This window comes from Mandrillus leucophaeus, unplaced genomic scaffold (genome assembly GCF_000951045.1).
Source record: "Mandrillus leucophaeus isolate KB7577 unplaced genomic scaffold, Mleu.le_1.0 Scaffold55, whole genome shotgun sequence".
In the NCBI taxonomy this organism is placed as follows: domain Eukaryota; kingdom Metazoa; phylum Chordata; class Mammalia; order Primates; family Cercopithecidae; genus Mandrillus; species Mandrillus leucophaeus.
The window spans coordinates 3,038,520-3,057,165 of NW_012105919.1; the positions used below are offsets into that span (position 1 = coordinate 3,038,520).

The 18,646-nt window shown below is 46.0% G+C and overlaps 1 protein-coding gene across 1 annotated transcript in view; it reads right to left on the bottom strand.

The window, feature by feature from the left end:
- The window catches only part of NAA25 (N(alpha)-acetyltransferase 25, NatB auxiliary subunit), a 90,246-nt gene extending 79,348 nt beyond the window's left edge, over positions 1-10,898 (bottom strand). Inside the window, exon 1 of the mRNA XM_011997899.1 lies at positions 10,816-10,898. Coding sequence (XP_011853289.1) covers positions 10,816-10,857 — 42 coding nt within the window. The 5' untranslated portion in view covers positions 10,858-10,898. The remainder of the gene's footprint in view (positions 1-10,815) is intronic.
- Positions 10,899-18,646: the final 7,748 nt, after the last annotated feature.

Genomic DNA, 18,646 nt, shown 5'->3' on the forward strand with positions numbered 1-18,646 from the left:
TCACGCCTGTAATTCCAGCACTTTGGGAGGCAGAGGCGGGCGGATCCTTTGAGGTCAGGAGATCGAGACCAGCCTGGCCAACATGGTGAAACCCCGTCTCTACTAAAAAATACAAAAAACTAGCCAGGCAAGGTGGCGGGCACCTGTAGTCCCAGCTACTCGGGAGGCTGAGGCAGAATGGTGGAAACCCGGGAGGCGGAGCTTGCAGTGAGCTGAGATCCGGCCACTGCACTCCAGCCTGGGTGACAGAGTGAGACTCCATCTCAAACAACAAAAAAAAAAGTACAAAAATTAGCTGGGCGTGGTGGTACACACCTGTAATCCCAGCTACTGGGAAGGTTGAGGCATGAGAATCACTTGAACCCAGGAGGCGGAGGTTGCAGTGAGCTGAGATTGCGCCACTGTACTCCAGCCTGGGCGACAGAGCAAGACTCCATCTCAAAAAAAAAAAAAAACAACAACAAAAAAAGAACCAAGCAGAGAAAAAAAACAGACACAGAGAAAAGCAGAGATGAGCAACTGAGAAAGAAACTTCAGGTCCTGACAACTTTCTCATTTCCATCAGGTCCTGGGGCACTACACTCTTGCCTTGGCAAGATTTACAGTAACCCTCTTTACTTGCGCTGGTATCAATGAGATTGTTTCTTCACCTGCAAGAGTTTAAAACACTTTACAGCATTCAGCCAGGTATGAGGCTCCCCTTTCCTGGACACCTAGGAGAGTGTGATTAATTGGCTGCTAAGTCTCTTGGGAAACTATATTTTCATTTTACATTACTAAATCTGTAATATAAGTTAAGTAGTCCTTGGAGAAAACAGGCCAAGAAAAATGATATCCTAAGTCTGTCTTCTTAGTAAGTCTTTTTAAAAAGTTACTCAAGGGGAACTGTAGTTTGGCCATGAGGAATGGTGCTGTTCCCTTAATAACAGGAGTCAGCCAAAATCAGCCATCCACAAATCAGGCAATGGAAACAATAAAATTTACTGGTTAAAGCAATATTTTCCAAAGCATGGGTGAGTGCCATTCCAAATGAAATGCTTTTAGTCCTTGCAGACAGCCCTAGATAATACTCACCGTGAAAACGTCAATCTTTTTTTTTTTTTTTTTTTTTGAGACGGAGTCTCACTCTGTTGCCCAGGCTTGAGTGCTGTGGCACGATCTCAGCTCACTGCAGCCTCCACCTCTGGGTTCAACTGGGATTGTGCTGGGATTACAGGCGTGAGTCACCACACCTGACCCTAATCTCTTTTCTAATATTTCCTTTACATTAAGGAGAAAGTGTCAGTTTAGTGCTAGCCTACTATTTCTCTAATAATTGCTAATACCTTTTTTTTTTTTTTTTTGGAGATGGGGTCTCACTCTGTCGCCAGGCTGAAGTGCAGTGGCGTGATCTCGACTCACTGCAACCTCCACCTCCTATATCAAGCGATTCTCCTGCCTCAGCCTCCTGAGTAGCTGGGACTACAGGCACGCACCACCACACCCAGCTAATTTTTTTGTATTTTTACTAGAGACAGGGTTTCACCATGTTGGCCAGGATGGTCCCAATCTCTTGACCTCGTAATCTGTCCATCTCGGCCTCCCAAAGTGCTGAAATTATAGGCATGAGCCATCGCGCTCAGCCTTTTTTTTTCTTTCCAGAAGGAAGGAATAGGTCCTCGAGTTTTACAAGTATCAGAATCTGGTTAATTTAATAACATTGTTTAGTTTTCATTATACCTTACTTTTATAGTTTTATTTTCCTAGAGCAAGTGATACAGGTTTTCCACTCAGCAATAATATAGATTATTGTAAAATAAATTTAATTGTAAAAGTCACCTTGGAGAAAAATATTAAGTAATAGCACAGATAATACTATAATGCAGCTAAAATAATGAGATTAGTAAAAGAACGATAGAAATTTGGGAAGGATAGGGATAAATCATTGGCAAGACACTATCAAAATTTGTTGAATGAATACACAAGCTGCACTCCAGAGGTAACACTTCCCAAAGAAGTTACTAGTCCTTGAAGATGCAGGCAGCAGCAGGCCTGGACACATGCAGGCCTGCTGTCCACATGCCCTGGAGAAGAGGTCCTGGGATTTGTTCATCCAATCTTACTGAGGGATGGATACTGACAGTAGGAAAAGTGTCAATTTTGCAAATAAAAAGGAAAGTTTTTAATCTGCATGTTCTTGCAGCTGTCATGAATGGTCTCCTTAGCAGCTGAAATAATATGCTCGTTTCCACTTACTACAAGAATTTCAGACACTATTAAAGATATTGCCCCAACTTAGAAAAACACTAAATAGAAGAGAGCTCCATCTTTAAACACAATATCCTTTACTTAAAAACCCTAAAAGTTGGAGAATAGGAGCCTTGCTTTTACCATGAATACAAATTACAGAAGAAACATTCCTTCAGTCAGCAAGCCTTTGTTAAATACCTACCACATGCAAGACTGCAAGGGACAAGGATGAACCTAAAAATGAATAATGCCTCCTAACTGACCGACCCATCCTACATTTGCCTTCCATTTATTTATTTATTTACTTATGATGGAGTCTTGCTCCGTCACCAGGCTGGAGTGCAGTGGCGCGATCTCAGCTCACTGCAACCTCCACCTCCTATATCAAGCGATTCTCCTGCCTCAGCCTCCTGAGTAGCTGGGACTACAGGCATGCGCCACCACGCCCAGCTAATTTTTTTGTATTTTAGTAGAGATGGGGTTTCACCATGTTGGCCAGGATGGTCTCAATCTCCTGACCTCGTGATCCTCCCACTTCAGCCTCCCAAAGTGCTTGGATTACAGGCGTGAGCCACCGCACCCGGCCTTGCTTCCCTTTTAGTTTAAAGGTTTATTTCCCACACAGTATTCATAGCTATCTTTTTTACATGCACACCTTGTCACTCTATTCTTCTGGTTAAATCCTTTCAACGTCATCCACTGTCTTTCTTTCTTTTCACAGGTATTGATTCCACTGTCTTTAAAACAAATTTCAGTATCCTTAAAATGGATTACAAAGCTGAGTCGCTGCCCACCCCTAGTCTCATCTCACTTCCTCACTTATCTCTTCATTCCAACTACACAAGCCTTTGTTTACATCCTCAAGTGGACCAAGCTCCTTTTCTCAGGGTCTTCACCACCCTCTCCCCATCTCTCTGCCTAACCCTGGTTCTCCTTTCATGTCCAAAGTAAAATATCATTTCCACAGGAAACCTTTTCTTGACCTGACCCCAACATCCCAAATGCCCATATTGTATGCTCTCATGGCAAACTGTCCTATTCCTTCAAATCCCTTAACACAACTGTAATGGTGATGTGTACTGTCATTTCAAGGAGATAAGCTCCTTGAAAGCAGAAACTATGTCTGTGCTGTTTAATACTCATTCCCTGCATCTATGTTGTGCCTAACACATATCAGGCCCTCAATAAATGTTGAATGAAGGAATGCATAAACGAACAAATGGTATGGCAAAAAAAGGGTAGTCTGTTAGGAAAATGAAAGATATATATGATATATATATAAGATAATACAGGGCAGATGCAGTGGCTCATGCCTATAATCCCAGCAGTTTGGGAGGTCAAGGAAGGTGGATTGCTTGAGGTCATGAGTTCAAGACCAGCCTGACCAACTTGATGAAATTCTGTCTCCACTAACAATACAAAAATTAGCCGGGTATGGTGGCAGGCACCTGTAATCCCAACTACTTGGGAGGTTAAGGCAGGAGAATCACTTGAACCTGGGAGACGGAGGCTGCAGTGAGCGGAGATCACGCCATTGCACTCCAGCCCAGGCGACAGAGGGAGACTGCATCTCAAAAAAATCCATCTCAAAAAAAAAAAGATAATACAAAGTGATCAAAGAACCAAAGGAAGTTCAAAGAACCAATGATTAGTGATGGCTACCAGCTATTAAATTAGATTTTTTCCAAATCCTTTAAACTTTTTTTTTTTTTTTTTGAGACAGAGTCTAGCTTTGTCGCCCAGGCTGCAGTGCAGTGGTGCAATTCCAGCTCATCGCATCCTCCACCTCCTGGGTTCAAGCTATTCTCCTGCCTCAGCCTCCCGAGTAGCTAGGATTACTGGCGTGCATCACCATGCCCAGCTAATTTTTTTGTATTTTTAGTAGAGACGGGGTTTCACCATGTTGGCCAGGCTGGTCTGAAACTCCCGGCCTCAAGAGATCCCCCCAAGGAGGCGGAAGTTGCAGCCAGCCAAGATCGCAGCATTGCGCTCCAGCCTGGGCAACAAGACTGAAACTCCATCTCAAAAAAATAAATAAATAAAAATTTAAAAAACTAGCCAGGCATGGTGGCCTGTGCCTGTAGTGCCAGCTACTCCAGAGGCTGAGATGGGAGGATCGCTTGAGCCCAGGAGGTCGAAGCTGCAGTGAACCATGTTCACATCACTGCACTGAAGCCTGGACAACACAGCAAGACCTTGTCTCCAAAAACAGAAAAAAAAGAAATGTATTAATCTCTTCATCTTGTCCTATGTTTCAACAACTACCCTCTAATCTATGTAAGAGTATTTTTGTGCATTAAAACCTTCATTTTAAGTCTAAAATGTCAGGGTTTTTTGTTGTTTTTAATTCTTTAGCTAAGACAGCAGAAGAGTTTTTTGTTCATGTATTTTGACACAGCATCTTGCTCTGTGAGCCCAGGCTGGAGTGCAGTGGCACAATCTCAGCTCACTGCAGCTTGGACTTCCTGGTTTCAAGCATGCATCACCACACTGGCTCTTCTCGTCCCCCACCTCCCCGCGATGTAGTCTTACACTGTCGCCCAGACTGGAGTGCAATAGTGCAATCTTGGCTCAATGCAACCTCCACCTCGTGGGTTCACGCAATTCTCTTGCCTCAGCCTTCCAAGTAGCTGGGATTACAGGTGCACACTACCACACCCGGCTAATTTTTTGTATATTTTTAGTAGAGATGGGGTTTCACTATTTGTATATTTTTAGTAGAGACGGGGCTTCACTATGTCGGTGAGACTGGTCTCGAACTCTTGACCTCATGATCCGCCCACCTTGGCTTCCCAAAGTGTTACGATTACAGGCGTGAACCACTGCGCTCGGCCCTATTTTTTATTTTTTTGAGATGAAGTCTCACTCTGTCCCCCAGGCTGGAGTACGGTAACATAATCTCAGCTCACTACAGCCTCCGCCTCCCGGGTTCAAGTGATTCTCCTGCCTCAGCCTCCTGAGTAGCTGGGGTTACAGGCGCCTGCCACCACGCCTGGTTAATTTTTGTATTTTTAGTAGAGATGGGGTTTTGCCATTTTGGCCAGACTGGTCTCGACTTCCTGGCCTCAGGCAACCCACCCACCTCGGCCTCCCAAAGTGCTGGGATTACAAGAATCAGCCACCTCACCCAGTCAAACCACTGTGCCCAGCCTTGTATGCTTGTTACACTTGGCCAAAACTGAACACAAAAATAGTCCAGAATGTCAGAGGTCCAGGGCAAAGGACCAACAGGGACTGTTTTGGTTATGAGCAAGGTGAGTCTCAGAGGTGGTCTCAGCCATCCAATGGCAATGGAAGTTTTAGATTCATTGAGACAAGTTCTAGTAAGTCAGGGCTTTTTAAATGGTCATATTTTCAGAACGGAAAAAAATAGGTTGTGCCAAGTGACTTTTCTACAGAAAGGCAAGATAGTCTTCACTCACCAAGGTACTCTGTCACTTCTGAGGCAAAATAGGACCAGATTCGCAAAGCTACCACACTGTCCAAGGGGAGGTCAGAATAATATCACTTTTGATTGAGGACTTACAAGTTTTCATTTATGAACTAGAGCAGTGGTTCCCAACCTCTTGCACCAGGGACCGATTTAATGAAAGGCAATTTTTCCACAGATGGCAGGGAGGGATGGTTTCGGGATAAAACTATTCCACCTCAGATATAAGGCATTAGATTCTCACAAGGAGCGCCAACCTGGATCCCTTATATGCACAGTTCACAATAGGGTTTGTGCTCCTACTCCTAAGAGCTGATCTGACAGGAGGCAGAGCTCAGGCAGTAATGCTCTCCCCTACAACACCCTGCTGCTCACCTCCTGCTGTGCGTCCCAGTTCCTAATAGGCCACAGACCAGTATCAGTCCACCATCTCGGGGTCAGGAACTCCTAAACTATGAACTGTAGTAGAATAATTAACTGAGCCAGGCACCCAAGAGAAATGTTCTAACTCAGCAAAGAAGTCATTGCCACTGGGGAGACACACTGGAAAATATCTTACACCTGATTCAGGCTAGTCCAAGACTGTAGGTCAGTACGAGATATTAAAATAAGGGATCTCATGCCTGTGTATGTGTGTATATTCTAAAGACTGCGCAAACATTTTTTCTACTTTGAACTTTCTCTATTTCTATTATGCAATTTGCTGACCTAGAAATTCCCATATTCTATACAAATTTATTAAGTGCCATACCTGACCATCAATTCCACTTTCAATTACTTAAAAATATGACAGTGAAACTAAAATAAAAAAAAGAAAAATAAATAAATAAATAAAAGTATGGTGTAGAGGAGGCTGCATAACAAAACAGAGTCAAATATTTATTATCTCCCTCCATCCCTTCCCTTCCCTAATCCATAACCACTGAAAACATTTTAAAATTAAGAATAATGGGGCCAGGCGCAGTGGCTCACGCCTGTAATCCCAGCACTTTGGGAGGCTGAGGCAGGTGGATCACAAGGTCAGGAGTTCAAGACCAGCCTGGCCAACGTGGTGAAACCTCATCTCTACTAAAAATACAAAAAATTAGCCAGGCGTGGTGGCGGGCACCTGTATTCCCAGCTACTCGGGAGGCTGAGGCAGAAAAATGGTGTGAACCTGGGAGATGGAGCTTGCAGTGAGCGGAGATCGCACCACTGCACTCCAGCCTGGGGGACAGAGTGAGACTCCATCTCAAAAAAAAAAAAAAAAAACTACAAAAATTAGCCAGGCATGGTGGTGGGCACCTGTAATCCCAGCTACTCAGGGGGTTGAGGCAGAGAATTGCTTGAACCCAGGAGACGGGGGTTGCAGTGATCCAAGATTGCGCCACTGCACTCTAGCCTGGGTGACAGAGCAAGACTCCTTCTCAAATAAATAAATACATAAATAATGGGCAGGACGTGGTGACTCACGCCTGTAACCCCAGCACTTTGGGAGGCCAAGGGAGGCAGACTGCTTGAGCTCAGGAGTTCGAGACCAGCCTGAACAACATGTGAAATACTGTCTCTACAAAAAATACAAAAATTAGCCAGGCATGGTGGTACCCGCCTGTAATCCCAGTACTCAGGAGGCTGAGGTGGATGGATGACTTGAGCCTGGGAAGTGGAGGTTACAGTGAGCCAAGACACTCCAGCCTGTGTGACAGTGCCAGATCCTGTCTCAAAAAAAGAATAATGAAAGAAGGCACTGGGGCTTACCAAGTCACACAAGAGTACAAAATCTGCTGAGAACTACATAGCAAAAGAGAATAATTTTAGCAAAAGGAGACCAAATAATCAAGTATGGGTTCTAGTAAGGTCATGGGTGGAGGTTTTCAAAAACGAAAAATGCAATACCCAAACTTATTAGTAATGTGAGATGCACTGTGAAGATGTTTCAAATCTATGTACACAGAAAAGCTATTCCAACCCCAGACACCACCAGTAAAATTTAAACCCACCATAATTTATCACCTCATAGCCCTGTCCACGTAGCCCTCAATGAATTCCAGCAAGAGCTGAGGCCCCAAGCAAGGTTTCCAACACAATTGTAAAACAAATCCTGAAATCTTGGCAGTACAAATACTGTTGTACAAAGACAGTGGTGCTACTGAATCTGAACTTCGTGAAGAGCTGAGCTCTCAGTGAGAATGCCTATGTTCGAATCCCAGCTCTACAACTTGGTAGCTACAACCTTGAGCAAGTTAATCTCTAGGCTTCAGTTTGATCACAATAATCTTACCTACCTAATAGGGCTGTTAGCCCACCAGGAAACACTCATTAATGCTGATAGTTGTTGAATTTTTGGCTGGTGGGCAAGTACCACCATAGATGAGTTCGTTCATTTGTGAGAATGTCTGAATTCAAGGAACCATAGTTGTTCGGGGGTACTAATGTATTTAAACAACAAAAGTGTGGAGTTCAAAAGTCAAATGTGCTAAAGTGCTGAATTCACAGACAGTCTGTACTGTTCTTTTCCTAGACCTGCCAGTTTATACTAATCGCCTTAGAATTCCTGAAGAAAGCCTCTTCTAATCCTCTTCCCATGTACACATAACAAAAGCTACATAACTCTGACTTCAGTTTTGAGAATATAACTTGTTAATATATCCTGATGTTTAGTGATATGAAATGGACATCATGCTTCCCACTGGACAGTGAAAACACTATTAATTCTAAATAACTATGGGACCAAAGAAATTCTCTTTGGTCCTCAAGAACAATTTTAAAAATCAAATTATTCTTGAAAGTACTGAGTCTTTTTAGTTAAAAAAAAAAAAAAAAAGTCTGCAGGCAGCTCTGCACAAAGCTGTAATGAGTCACAAACTATGAACCCTGGATTCAGTTCTTACCTTCCATCACCCACCTTGTATACATACCTCTGCGCTCTGAAAATATACACTGGAGGGCAAGGGCATGAGAATATGCACTCCCGGGGAAACAGGAAATCAGAGTCCTTTCTCTGCCACTTATCATCTGCGTGACCTCAGGCAAATTAATGTCTTCAGCTCAAAGTGATGTGGTTTCTAGCACGGTGGTTAAGAAGGTGAGCCTGGACCAGGCACAGTGGCTCATGCCTGTAATCCCAGCACTCTGGGAGGCCAAGGCAGGAAGACTGCTTGAGCTCAGGAGTTTTAGACTAGACTGGGCAACATGGCAAAACCCATTCTCTACAATATATACAAAAATTAGCCAGCATGGTAGTGGGCACCTGTAATCCCAGCTACTCAGGAGGCTGAGGCAGGAGAATCACTTGAACCCAGGAGGCGGAGGTTGGTTGCAGTGCGCTATGATTGTGCAACTGCACTCTAGTCTGGACGACAAAACGAGACTGTCTCCAAAAAAGAAAAAAAAAGGTGAGCCTGGAGCCAGGCATGGTGGCTCACACCTATAATCCCAGCACTTTGGGAGGCTGAGTAGGACAGATTACTTGAGGTCAAGAGTTTGAGTCCAGCCTGGCCAACATAGTAAAATCCTGTCTCTACTAAAAACATGAAAGTTCGCTGGGCCTGGTGGCATGCACCTGTAATCTCAGCTACTCAAGAGGCTGAGGCAGGAGAATTGCTTGAACCCGGGAGCCAGAGGGTGCAGTGAGCTGAGATTGTGTCACTGTACTCCAACCTGGGCGACAGAGTGAGACTCATCTCAAAAGAAAAAAAGGTGAGCCTGAAACAGTCCACAGGGGTTCAACTTCTAGCTCCAAGAAATACTAGCTGAGTGGCCTTAGACAAATTACACAATATCAATAAAGCCTCAGTTTCCTCATCTGGTTTTGTTGCTGCTGTTGTTGTTGTTAAAGGGTTCAGGGCCATGGAAAAACAGTACCCATCTCTTGAGAATGGGTGAAGATTATATTAGATAACCCATATAAAAGCCCAAGGCCAGTGACTGTCATAATGAGTTGTCTATAAACTTTAGCTATAGGATTGCTGCTAAAATCAAATGAGATGTGAGAGTAAAAAAATCACACAAATTATGAAATAAAAGCAGAAGTAACTGTGGCCAGAAACAAAGTTAACCACTGCTCCCTACTCCCAAAACCATTCCCGCCATGGGAAGAAGCCTCCAATTTAATAACATCCACACAACGTCTATAAACACGATGTCTACTTTTGTAAAAACCACTGACCTTGAGGCTTCCTCACCATTAAGTGAGATAGACCAAGACCATAAAACCATCTAACAGGAAAGGAAATGCAAAAAGGACCAATCCAATTACACAACATCTCGGTTATTGGAAAAGGGTTTCTCCCAAACTCAAATCTGTGATTTTTCACTACCAGGGTAACTGGATGACATCAAGGTCTTCAAGCCTGCGGGTTGAGGTAAGAGTGGTGGAGAGGGATCTGCTTAGCATAGGGAAGGAAAGCTGCAGAGAAAACCACAGAGAAGCTGCAGAAAGGAGAAGCCCTCCAGTAGCTCTGCATGCCCCTCTGACACGAGCTATCACAACCTCTTCACCGCTATTTTGGGCCCAAGACCCCCTCCCCCCGCCTCCCACGTGTGACCAGAGCAGCTGCTTCTCCACCAAACAGCTCTGGATTGGGAGCCTGGAATCTCGGGCCTGCTCCCGACTCGATATGGGTGACCTTGCGTCAGCCCCTTCCCCACTCTAGACCTCGGTTTCTCCTGTGCACCGAAGCCCACCTAGTCAGACAACCCTCCAGGCCCAATTCCCGCAAAAAAAAAAAAAAAAATATATATATATATATATATAAAAATATATATATATGTATATATCTGGTAGGGAATCTTCCCTCAGGCAGGGCGTCCCACACTAGTGCCGGAGCCGGCTTCCACCTTCGGGGAGATCTCCGGTCTCCCTAGGAGCGGCGGTAACAACGCAGCCTGCGGGTAGCGCAGGTGTTTGCAGAACCACGCGTCCCACGGGGCCTGCCAGGCAGGCAGCTCTGCCGACCAGCTGCTGCCCAGACCGCGCCGCTACCACCTCAGGGCTGAGAAAGGCTGGGCCGGCGCCTACGCGAGGCCCGCGGCTGCGGCCTAGTGGCCCGCGCGGCCCGCCCCCTGCGCCTGCCTGGCCCGCGCGCCGGCCCTCAGCACCCATCCCGGGCTTTCGCCCCAGCCTCGGCAGCCCTCGGCGCGTCGGGCTGGTGAGCTGGCTGGCCCGAGACACTCACCGTAAATGGGCCGGAGGCGCCTGTCGTTAGGGTCCTGCACATGGCCCCGCGTCGCCATGATGACAAGCGCAGAACCACAGTGCGCACGCGCGGGGCAGGACCCCGGGAAGGGGCTATTAAAGGGCCAGCATCGATCTCGCTTGTTTATCGCGATAGTCGCGGTGCTGCGACTGAACGCGCCTGCGCGGAAAGGGAAGCATCCGTCCTTGCCGATTGCCACTTCTTTAAACGCTGTTTCTTCACTTTGCAGGTGGGATCAAGCTGGCAAAGAGGAGGCAGCTGTTGCTGTTAAAATCCTCTGAGTCACTGACTGGGAAGTGAGGAAAGGAGGGGAGAAAGCTCTCAAAGTTAGGGTTCGGCTGCTCCTGTTTATCCTATTTATTCTTTGTCTTGAAGAACCAGCTAGATTTGGCTGTGATTAATTGCAGAGGAACCAGAAACTCCTGGCGGAGAGAGACCCAGGGGAAAGCTGGGGAAGTGGGGCTGATGAACAGCAAAAATCTGCCAAAAAAGTTCGAGAGAGCCGGGCGCGGTGGCTCACGCCTGTAATACCAGCACTTTGGAAGGCCCAGGCGGGCGGATCACAAGGTCAGAAGATCCAGACCATCCTGGCTAACACGGTGCAACCCCATCTCTGCTAAAAATACAAAAAATTAGCCGGGCGTGGTGGCGGGCGCCTGTAGTCCCAACTACTCCGGAGGCTGAGTCGAGGAGAATGGCGTGGACCGGGGAGGCGGAGCTTGCAGTGAGTCCAGATCAGGCCACTGCACTCCAGCCTGGGCAACAGAGCGAGACTCCGTCTCAAAAAAAAAAAAACCTTGAGAGCCCTCCACCACCTGTTCCTGGGCCAAACTGAGGTTTGGGCTGCTATTTCTTGTGGTCCAGTAAGGAGATGCAGATGAACTGGAGAAGAAGCGAGTTTTTATTTCTGCAACCGGTTACAGGGAGAAGGCCTGGAAATTATCACCAAACCAACTCAAAATTACAAAGCTTTCCAGTGCTTATATACCTTCTAAGCTATATGTCTATGTGTAAGTGTGCATTCATCTAAAGACATAAATGATGAACTTAGTCTATAACTAAGGTCTGCGTCCTGAAGACCTTCCTTTGAAGCCTCAGTAAATTTACTTAATCTAAGTGGCAATAGGTGCTGAGGTGATTACCCTTATCTTGTCTCCTGCTAAATCACGGAGGTTTGGGGAGTTACTTCAGACCCCGGATAAAACTTGTTTAATCCTAGATGGGTCCTGTGAGGAATTCTTTCATTATTTTGTCATGCTTTAAGGCCAAGGAAAGGCCTAGGCAAAACTCTTGGTGGGCTTTTGTTAAATTCCAGCCTTTGTATAAGGGCACCGGCTTTATTTTAGCTTTTAATATTTAACTTAACCACTCAGTCAGTACTGAAACAGTTTTTATGGAGGCCTGTGTTAGTGAGACCTGGCCTGCCACACACCCTTCTCCCAGGACTCAGCCAACAAAGAAGCATCCTAGATGAATACTTACTCGGTATATGCCTAGAGTATTGAAATGCAATGTCTTTACATTTATTCTCTCATTTAATTTTCATAACTGTTGTCGTATTTCCCTGGGAGGTAGATCCTATTATTAACTCTCTTTTTACAGATAGATTTATTCATACAACACTGAGTTATTGAGTGCCTATTATTTGACATACTCTTGTTTTAGGCACTGAGGATACATCAATAAATAAAATAGACGGAGACTTAATGGAGCTTTTATTTGTAGTGAGGGAGACAGACAATAAGTAAGTAGATAGCCTATTACATGGTGATAAATGCTACTGAGAAAAATAAAGCAGGAAAGGGGGGCAGTGAGAGAGGGAGGTAATTTTAGTGTGGTTTACAGTGGCTCACCCCTGTAATGCCACCACTTTGGCAGGCCGAAGTGGGTGGATCACATGAGGTCAGGGGTTCGAGACAAGCCTGGCCAACATGGTAAAACCCCTTCTCTGCTAAAAATACAAAAATTAGCTGGGCATGGTGGTGTGCGCCTGTAATCCCAGCTACTCGGGAGGCTGAGGCAGGAGAATCGCTTGAACCCAGTAGGCGAAGGTTACAGTGAGCGGAGATCGTGCCATTGGCAACAAAGCAAGACTCTTGTATAAATAAATAAATAGGCCAGGTGCAGTGGGTCATGCGTGTAATCTCAGCACTTTGTGAGGCCGAGGCATGGTGGCACGTGCCTGTAATCCCAGCTGAGGCTGAGGCCTGAACCTGGGAGGTGGAGGTTGCAGTGAGCCAAGATCACGTTATTGCACTCTAGCCTAGGCAACAGCAAGACTCTGTCACAAAAAAAAAAAAAAAAAAAAAAAGGCATTTAAATACTCCCTGGAGGTCGGGAATGATGACTCACACCTGTAATCCTAACATTTAGGGAGGTCTAGGCCAGCGGATCACTTGAGGACAGGAGTTTGAGACCAGCCTGGGCAACATGGTGAAACCCCGTCTCTACTAAAAATACAAAAATTAGCTGAGTGGCCAGGCACAGTGGCTGACACCTGTAATCCCAGCACTTTGGGAGGCTGAGGTGGGCGGATCACGAGGTCAGGAGATCGAGACCACCCTGGCCAACATGGTGAAACCCTGTCTCTACTAAAAATACAAAAAAATTACCTGGGTGTGGTGGCGGGCACCTGTAGTCCCAGCTACTCGGGAGGCTGAGGCAAGAGGATGGTGTGAACCCGGGAGACAGAGCTTGCAATGAGCCGAGATCGTGCCACTGCAGTCCAACCTGGGCGACAGAGCAAGACTCTGTCTCCAAAAAAAAAGAAAAAAAAAATTAGCTGAGCATGGTGGTGTGCACCTGTAATCCCAGCTACTCAGGAGGCTGAGGCACGAGAATCACTTGAGCTCAGGAGGTGGAAGTTGCAGAGCCGAGATTGCAACACTGCACTCCAGCCTGGGCAACAGAGGGAGACTCAAAAAAAATTATAAATAAATAAATAAATGCTCCCTGGATAAGGATCATTTGAGCCCAGGAGTTTGAGGCTGTAGTAAGCTATGATTGCACTACTGCACTCCAGCCTGCGTGACAGAGTGAGACCCTGACTCTCTAAAAACAAACAAAGACTCCCAGGATGAAGTTATCAGGCAAAGTACAATAAAATATTTGAGACATACATACACATACTTCACTGTTTATCTTAAATTCAAATTTAACTGGGTGTCCTGTATTTTTATTAGGGGGCAGCCCTGCCCTAGGGAAAACTCCATGCCCCCAAATCGTGCTAAGCAGCAGCAATGAAGGGCAGATGCCTCAGGCCAGCTGACCCCAGGATCACTCAGAGGTGGTGTATGACCCTGCTGAGGTTGGGCTTGGACAGGGAAAAGGAGGGAGGAGAGCTGGGGTTCACCTTTGGTGCAAGGGAAAGATGATGAGTCACCTGAGATTTAAGAACTTCCCAGGAATGGAAAAATACAGCACCTTTAAGGGGAGCTCCTAACCAAGGCTCAGGTTACTCAGCCATATTCTTTGGTTACCTTTGTTGGCCTGGCCCCAGAGGAATGCTGATAGACTTGGCACCCAGCTCCCTGAACTTGGCAAGACCAGGGCGTCATATGGACCTACCTAGCAGAGGCCTCTAGAGTCTTAGGTCACCATCCTTAGTGGGATATATTTCCCTCCACTCTGAAAGGCTGTTTAGCGTCCAAGTAGGATTAATTGGTTGTTCTCTTTTCCCATTCCTACTGCTTGTCCTCAGAACCTAAGAACGAAGTAGTGACTTGCTCGGCTCTGGGCTTGTTCTTACCTGCCGCTGGGAGGCAGCTTCCACACCCTTTGGCAGGCCTGAATCATTTCGGGTAACAAGATGACCTCTGAGGAAGCCAAAAACCCTCCTTGCTGTACAATTCAGAACTTGGAGCTCTTAGAGATGACATTATGGGAAAGTGCTTGGCATACAGCGGTGCTCATTAAATGGTGGTTTCCATTTTCTCAACTTAGAGAAGGGGCGTACACTCTTCATTTGGTAACATTTTCTCCCGTGAGAAACATTCTCCCTGGCCAGGCGCAGTGGCTCGTACCTGTAATCTCAGCTCTGGGAGGCCAAGGCAGGTGGATCACTTGACGTCTGGAGTTTGAGACCAGCCTCGCCAACATGGCAAAAACCCCATCTCTACTAAAAATGCAAAAATTAGCCAGGTGTGGTGGCCCACGCCTGTAATCCCAGCTACTCGGGAGGCTGAGGCAGGAGAATCGCTTGAACCTGGGAGGCAGAGGTTGCAGTGAGCCGAGATCATGCCACTGCACTCCAGCCTGGGCAACAGAGCTCCATCCCCCCAGCACCGAAAAAAAAAAGAAGAAAAGAAATGTTCTCCCTAAAGAGCAGTGAGACACTTGGAAGCTCTATGCCCGAATAGCTAAGGACACAGGAGGAGGGACTGCATTACTTGAATGTGGTGATGTGGGTGTCTCCACCCAATGATTCTTCTAGTTTTTCTTTTCCATCTTGATGGACATGTCCCGATGCCTAATCCTAAACAGAACACTGACCTATTTCACAGTTCTCATGGTTGATATCCTGCACTTTTGACAGTGGAATAAACAGCAACTCTGGCTCTGAAATCAAGCCGATTTCGGCTTCAAATCCAGGCTCTGACATTTATCAACTATGTGATGCTAAGCAAGTGACTGAATGTCTCTGAGCCTCAGTTTCTGCCTTTATGAAATTATAATAATAAAATGACCAACCTCATCAAGTTGATGGAAGGAATAAATGCTGTCTTCCATGAAAAGAAACAGACATAGGCGGGTGCAGTGGCTCACGTCTGTAATCCGAGCACTTTGGGAGGCCAAGGCGGGCAGATCACCTGAAGTCGGGAGTTCGAGACCAGCCTGACAAATATGGTGAAACCGCATTTCTACTAAAAGTACAAAAAATTAGCCGGGCTTGGTGGCAGGTACTTGTAATCCCAGCTACTTGGGAGACTGAGGTGGGAGAATTGCTTGAACCTGGGAGGCGGAGGTTGCAGTGATCCAAGATTGCACCACTGGACTCCAGTCTGGGTGACAGAGCGAGACTCTGTCAAAAAAAAAAAAAAAAAGAAAAAAAACAGGCACAAAGAAAGCACTCAACAACGGTTGTTATTATTATCCTTCATATTAGTATGAGGACTCCTTTGATTTAAAACTGCAGAAATTCTCATGCCTGTAATCCCACCATTTTGAGAGGCTGAGGCAGGAGGATTGCTTGAGCCCAGGAGTTCACAATTGGCCTGGGCAATATAGGGAGACCCCAGCTCTACAAAAAAATAATTAGCCAGGCATAGTGGTGCACACCTATAGTCCCAACTACTCAGGAGGCTGAGGTGGGAGGATTGCTTGTGCCCAGGAGGTTGAGCCTCCAATGAGCTATGATTGTGCTACTGCACTCTGGTCTGGGTGGCAGAGTAAGACACTGTCTCAAAACAGACAAACAAAACGACAACAACAACAAAAACCCTGCAGAAATAACTTCCTGGCACTTCAGGACACTAAGGAAGGAAATTTTCCCAAGTCTGACATGTCTCCTGGTAGGAACAATATCTGGGAATTTCCCACACTGGTCAGCATAGGGAAAATCTAAAGTATAAAGTAGGCACAGAGTTAAAGGTAGATGGAGAAACGCAGAGCCTTCAACTAAGAGTTAGGATAACCTGAGCAATGGTCTTCTTTTGACCAATAATTCAAGTTCTGACTTGTTTCCATTAGAAAAGGAGAGGATGGGCTGGGCGCGGTGGCTCACACCTGTAATTCCAGCACTTTTGGAGGCCGAAGCAGGCAGATTGTCTGAAGTTAGGAGCTTGAGACCAGTCTGGCCAACATGACAAAACCCCATCTCTACTAAAAATATAAAAATCAGCTGGGTGTGGTGGCGCACCCCTATAGTCCCAGCTGCTCAGGAGGCTGAGGCAGGAGACTTGCTTGAACCTGGGAGATGGAGGTTGCAGTGAGCCAAGATCGCACCACTGCATTCCAGCCTGGGCAACAGAACAAGACTCTATCTAAACAAAACGAAACAAAAAAAGAAAAAAAAAAAAAAGAAAAGGAGAGGATGAGCTGGGCACAGTGGCTCACGCCTGTAATCCCAGCACTTTGGGAGGCTGAGGTGGGCAGATCACTTGAACCCAGGAGTTCAAGACCAGCCTGGGCAACAGGGCAAGACCCCCATCTCTACAAAAAATTTAAAAATTAGCCAGGTGTGGCGGTGCATGCTCAAGCCCAGGAAACCCAGGCTGCAGTGAGCCATGATCACACCACTGCACTCCAGCCTGGGTGATGGACTGTCTCAAAAATAAAGAAAGAAAGAGTGAAATCCCATCTCTACTAAACAACAACAACAAACAAATACAAAAATTAGCTGGGTGTGGAGGTGTGCACCTGTAGTCCCAGCTGCTTGGGAGACTGAGGCAGGAGAATCGCATGAACCCGGGAGGCAGAAGCTGCAGTGAGCCGAGATAGCGTCATTGCATGCCAGCCCGGGCGACAGTGCAAGATTCCGTCTCAAAAACAAAAAGAAAGGAAAGGAGACGATGAGACTAAGAGACCCTTTCCAACTCAATCCCTTGTGTGCAGTAGCTGTCTGCCTCAGCACTTCCAATTGTGTCCGCCAGGTGGCCTATGAATGCCAAGTCTCCCAGGCCACTTTCCAAATCAAATACATCTCATTTTGCATGCTTTAATAAAACATAGCAAATATTGTGTTTGTGTAAGCTACATTTTATTAATTTTTATACTGAATTTTATTGAGATATAATTTAAATGCCATAAAATTTGCCCATTTTAAGTGCAAAATTTAATGATTTTTATTTTGCTTTTTTTTAAAGACAGGGTTTCTGTCACCCAGGCTGGAGTACAGCGACATGATCATAGCTCACTGCGGCCTTGATCCCTCAGGTTCAAGGAATCCTCCCATCTCAACCTCTCAAGTAGCTGGAACTACAGTTGGGCACCACTATGCCTGGCTCCAGTCTGATCTTGAACTCCTGGCCTCAAGTGATTCTCTTACCTCAGCTTCCCAAAGTTTTGGGCTTACTACAGGTGTAAGCCACCGTGCCTGGACCTTCCATATCACTTTTTAAATTGCTTTATTAATTCTCCTAGTAGTTTTATGGTTTTATTTTTAACATGTAAATCTTTGATCCATTTGGTATTTATTTCCATATGAATAATAAGGTGGGCTTTCGGCCGGGCACGGTAGCTCACACTAATCCCAGTACTTTGGGAGGCCAACATGGGTGGATCACTTGAGGTCAGGAGTTCCAGACCATCCTGGCCAACATGATGAAACCCCATCTGTACTGAAGATACAAAAATTAGCCGGGCATGGTGGTATGCACCTATATTCCCAGCTACTCAGGAGACTGAGGCACGAGAATCACTTGAATCCAGGAGGAGGAAGTTGCAATGAGCTGAGATCTCACCATTGCACTCCAGCCTGGGCGACAGAGTGAGACTCCATCTCAAAATAAACAAATAAATAAAATAAATAAATAAATAAATAAAGGTCGGGCCCGGTGGCTTACGCCTGTAATCCCAGCACTTTGGGAGACTGAAGTGAGCGGATTGCCTGAGCTCAGGAGATTGCAACCAGCCTGGGCAACACGGTGAAACCCCATCACTACTAAAAATACAAAAGGTTAGCTGGGCATGGTGGCGTGTGCCTGTAGTCCCAGCTACTTGGGAGGCTGAGGCAGGAGAATTGCTTGAACCCAGAAGGCAGAGGTTGCAGTGAGCTGAGATCTCACCACTGCACTCCAGCCTGGGCAACAGAGCGAGACTCCATCTCAAAAGAAATAAATAAATAAGGTGGGATTTCAATTTTATCTTTTTC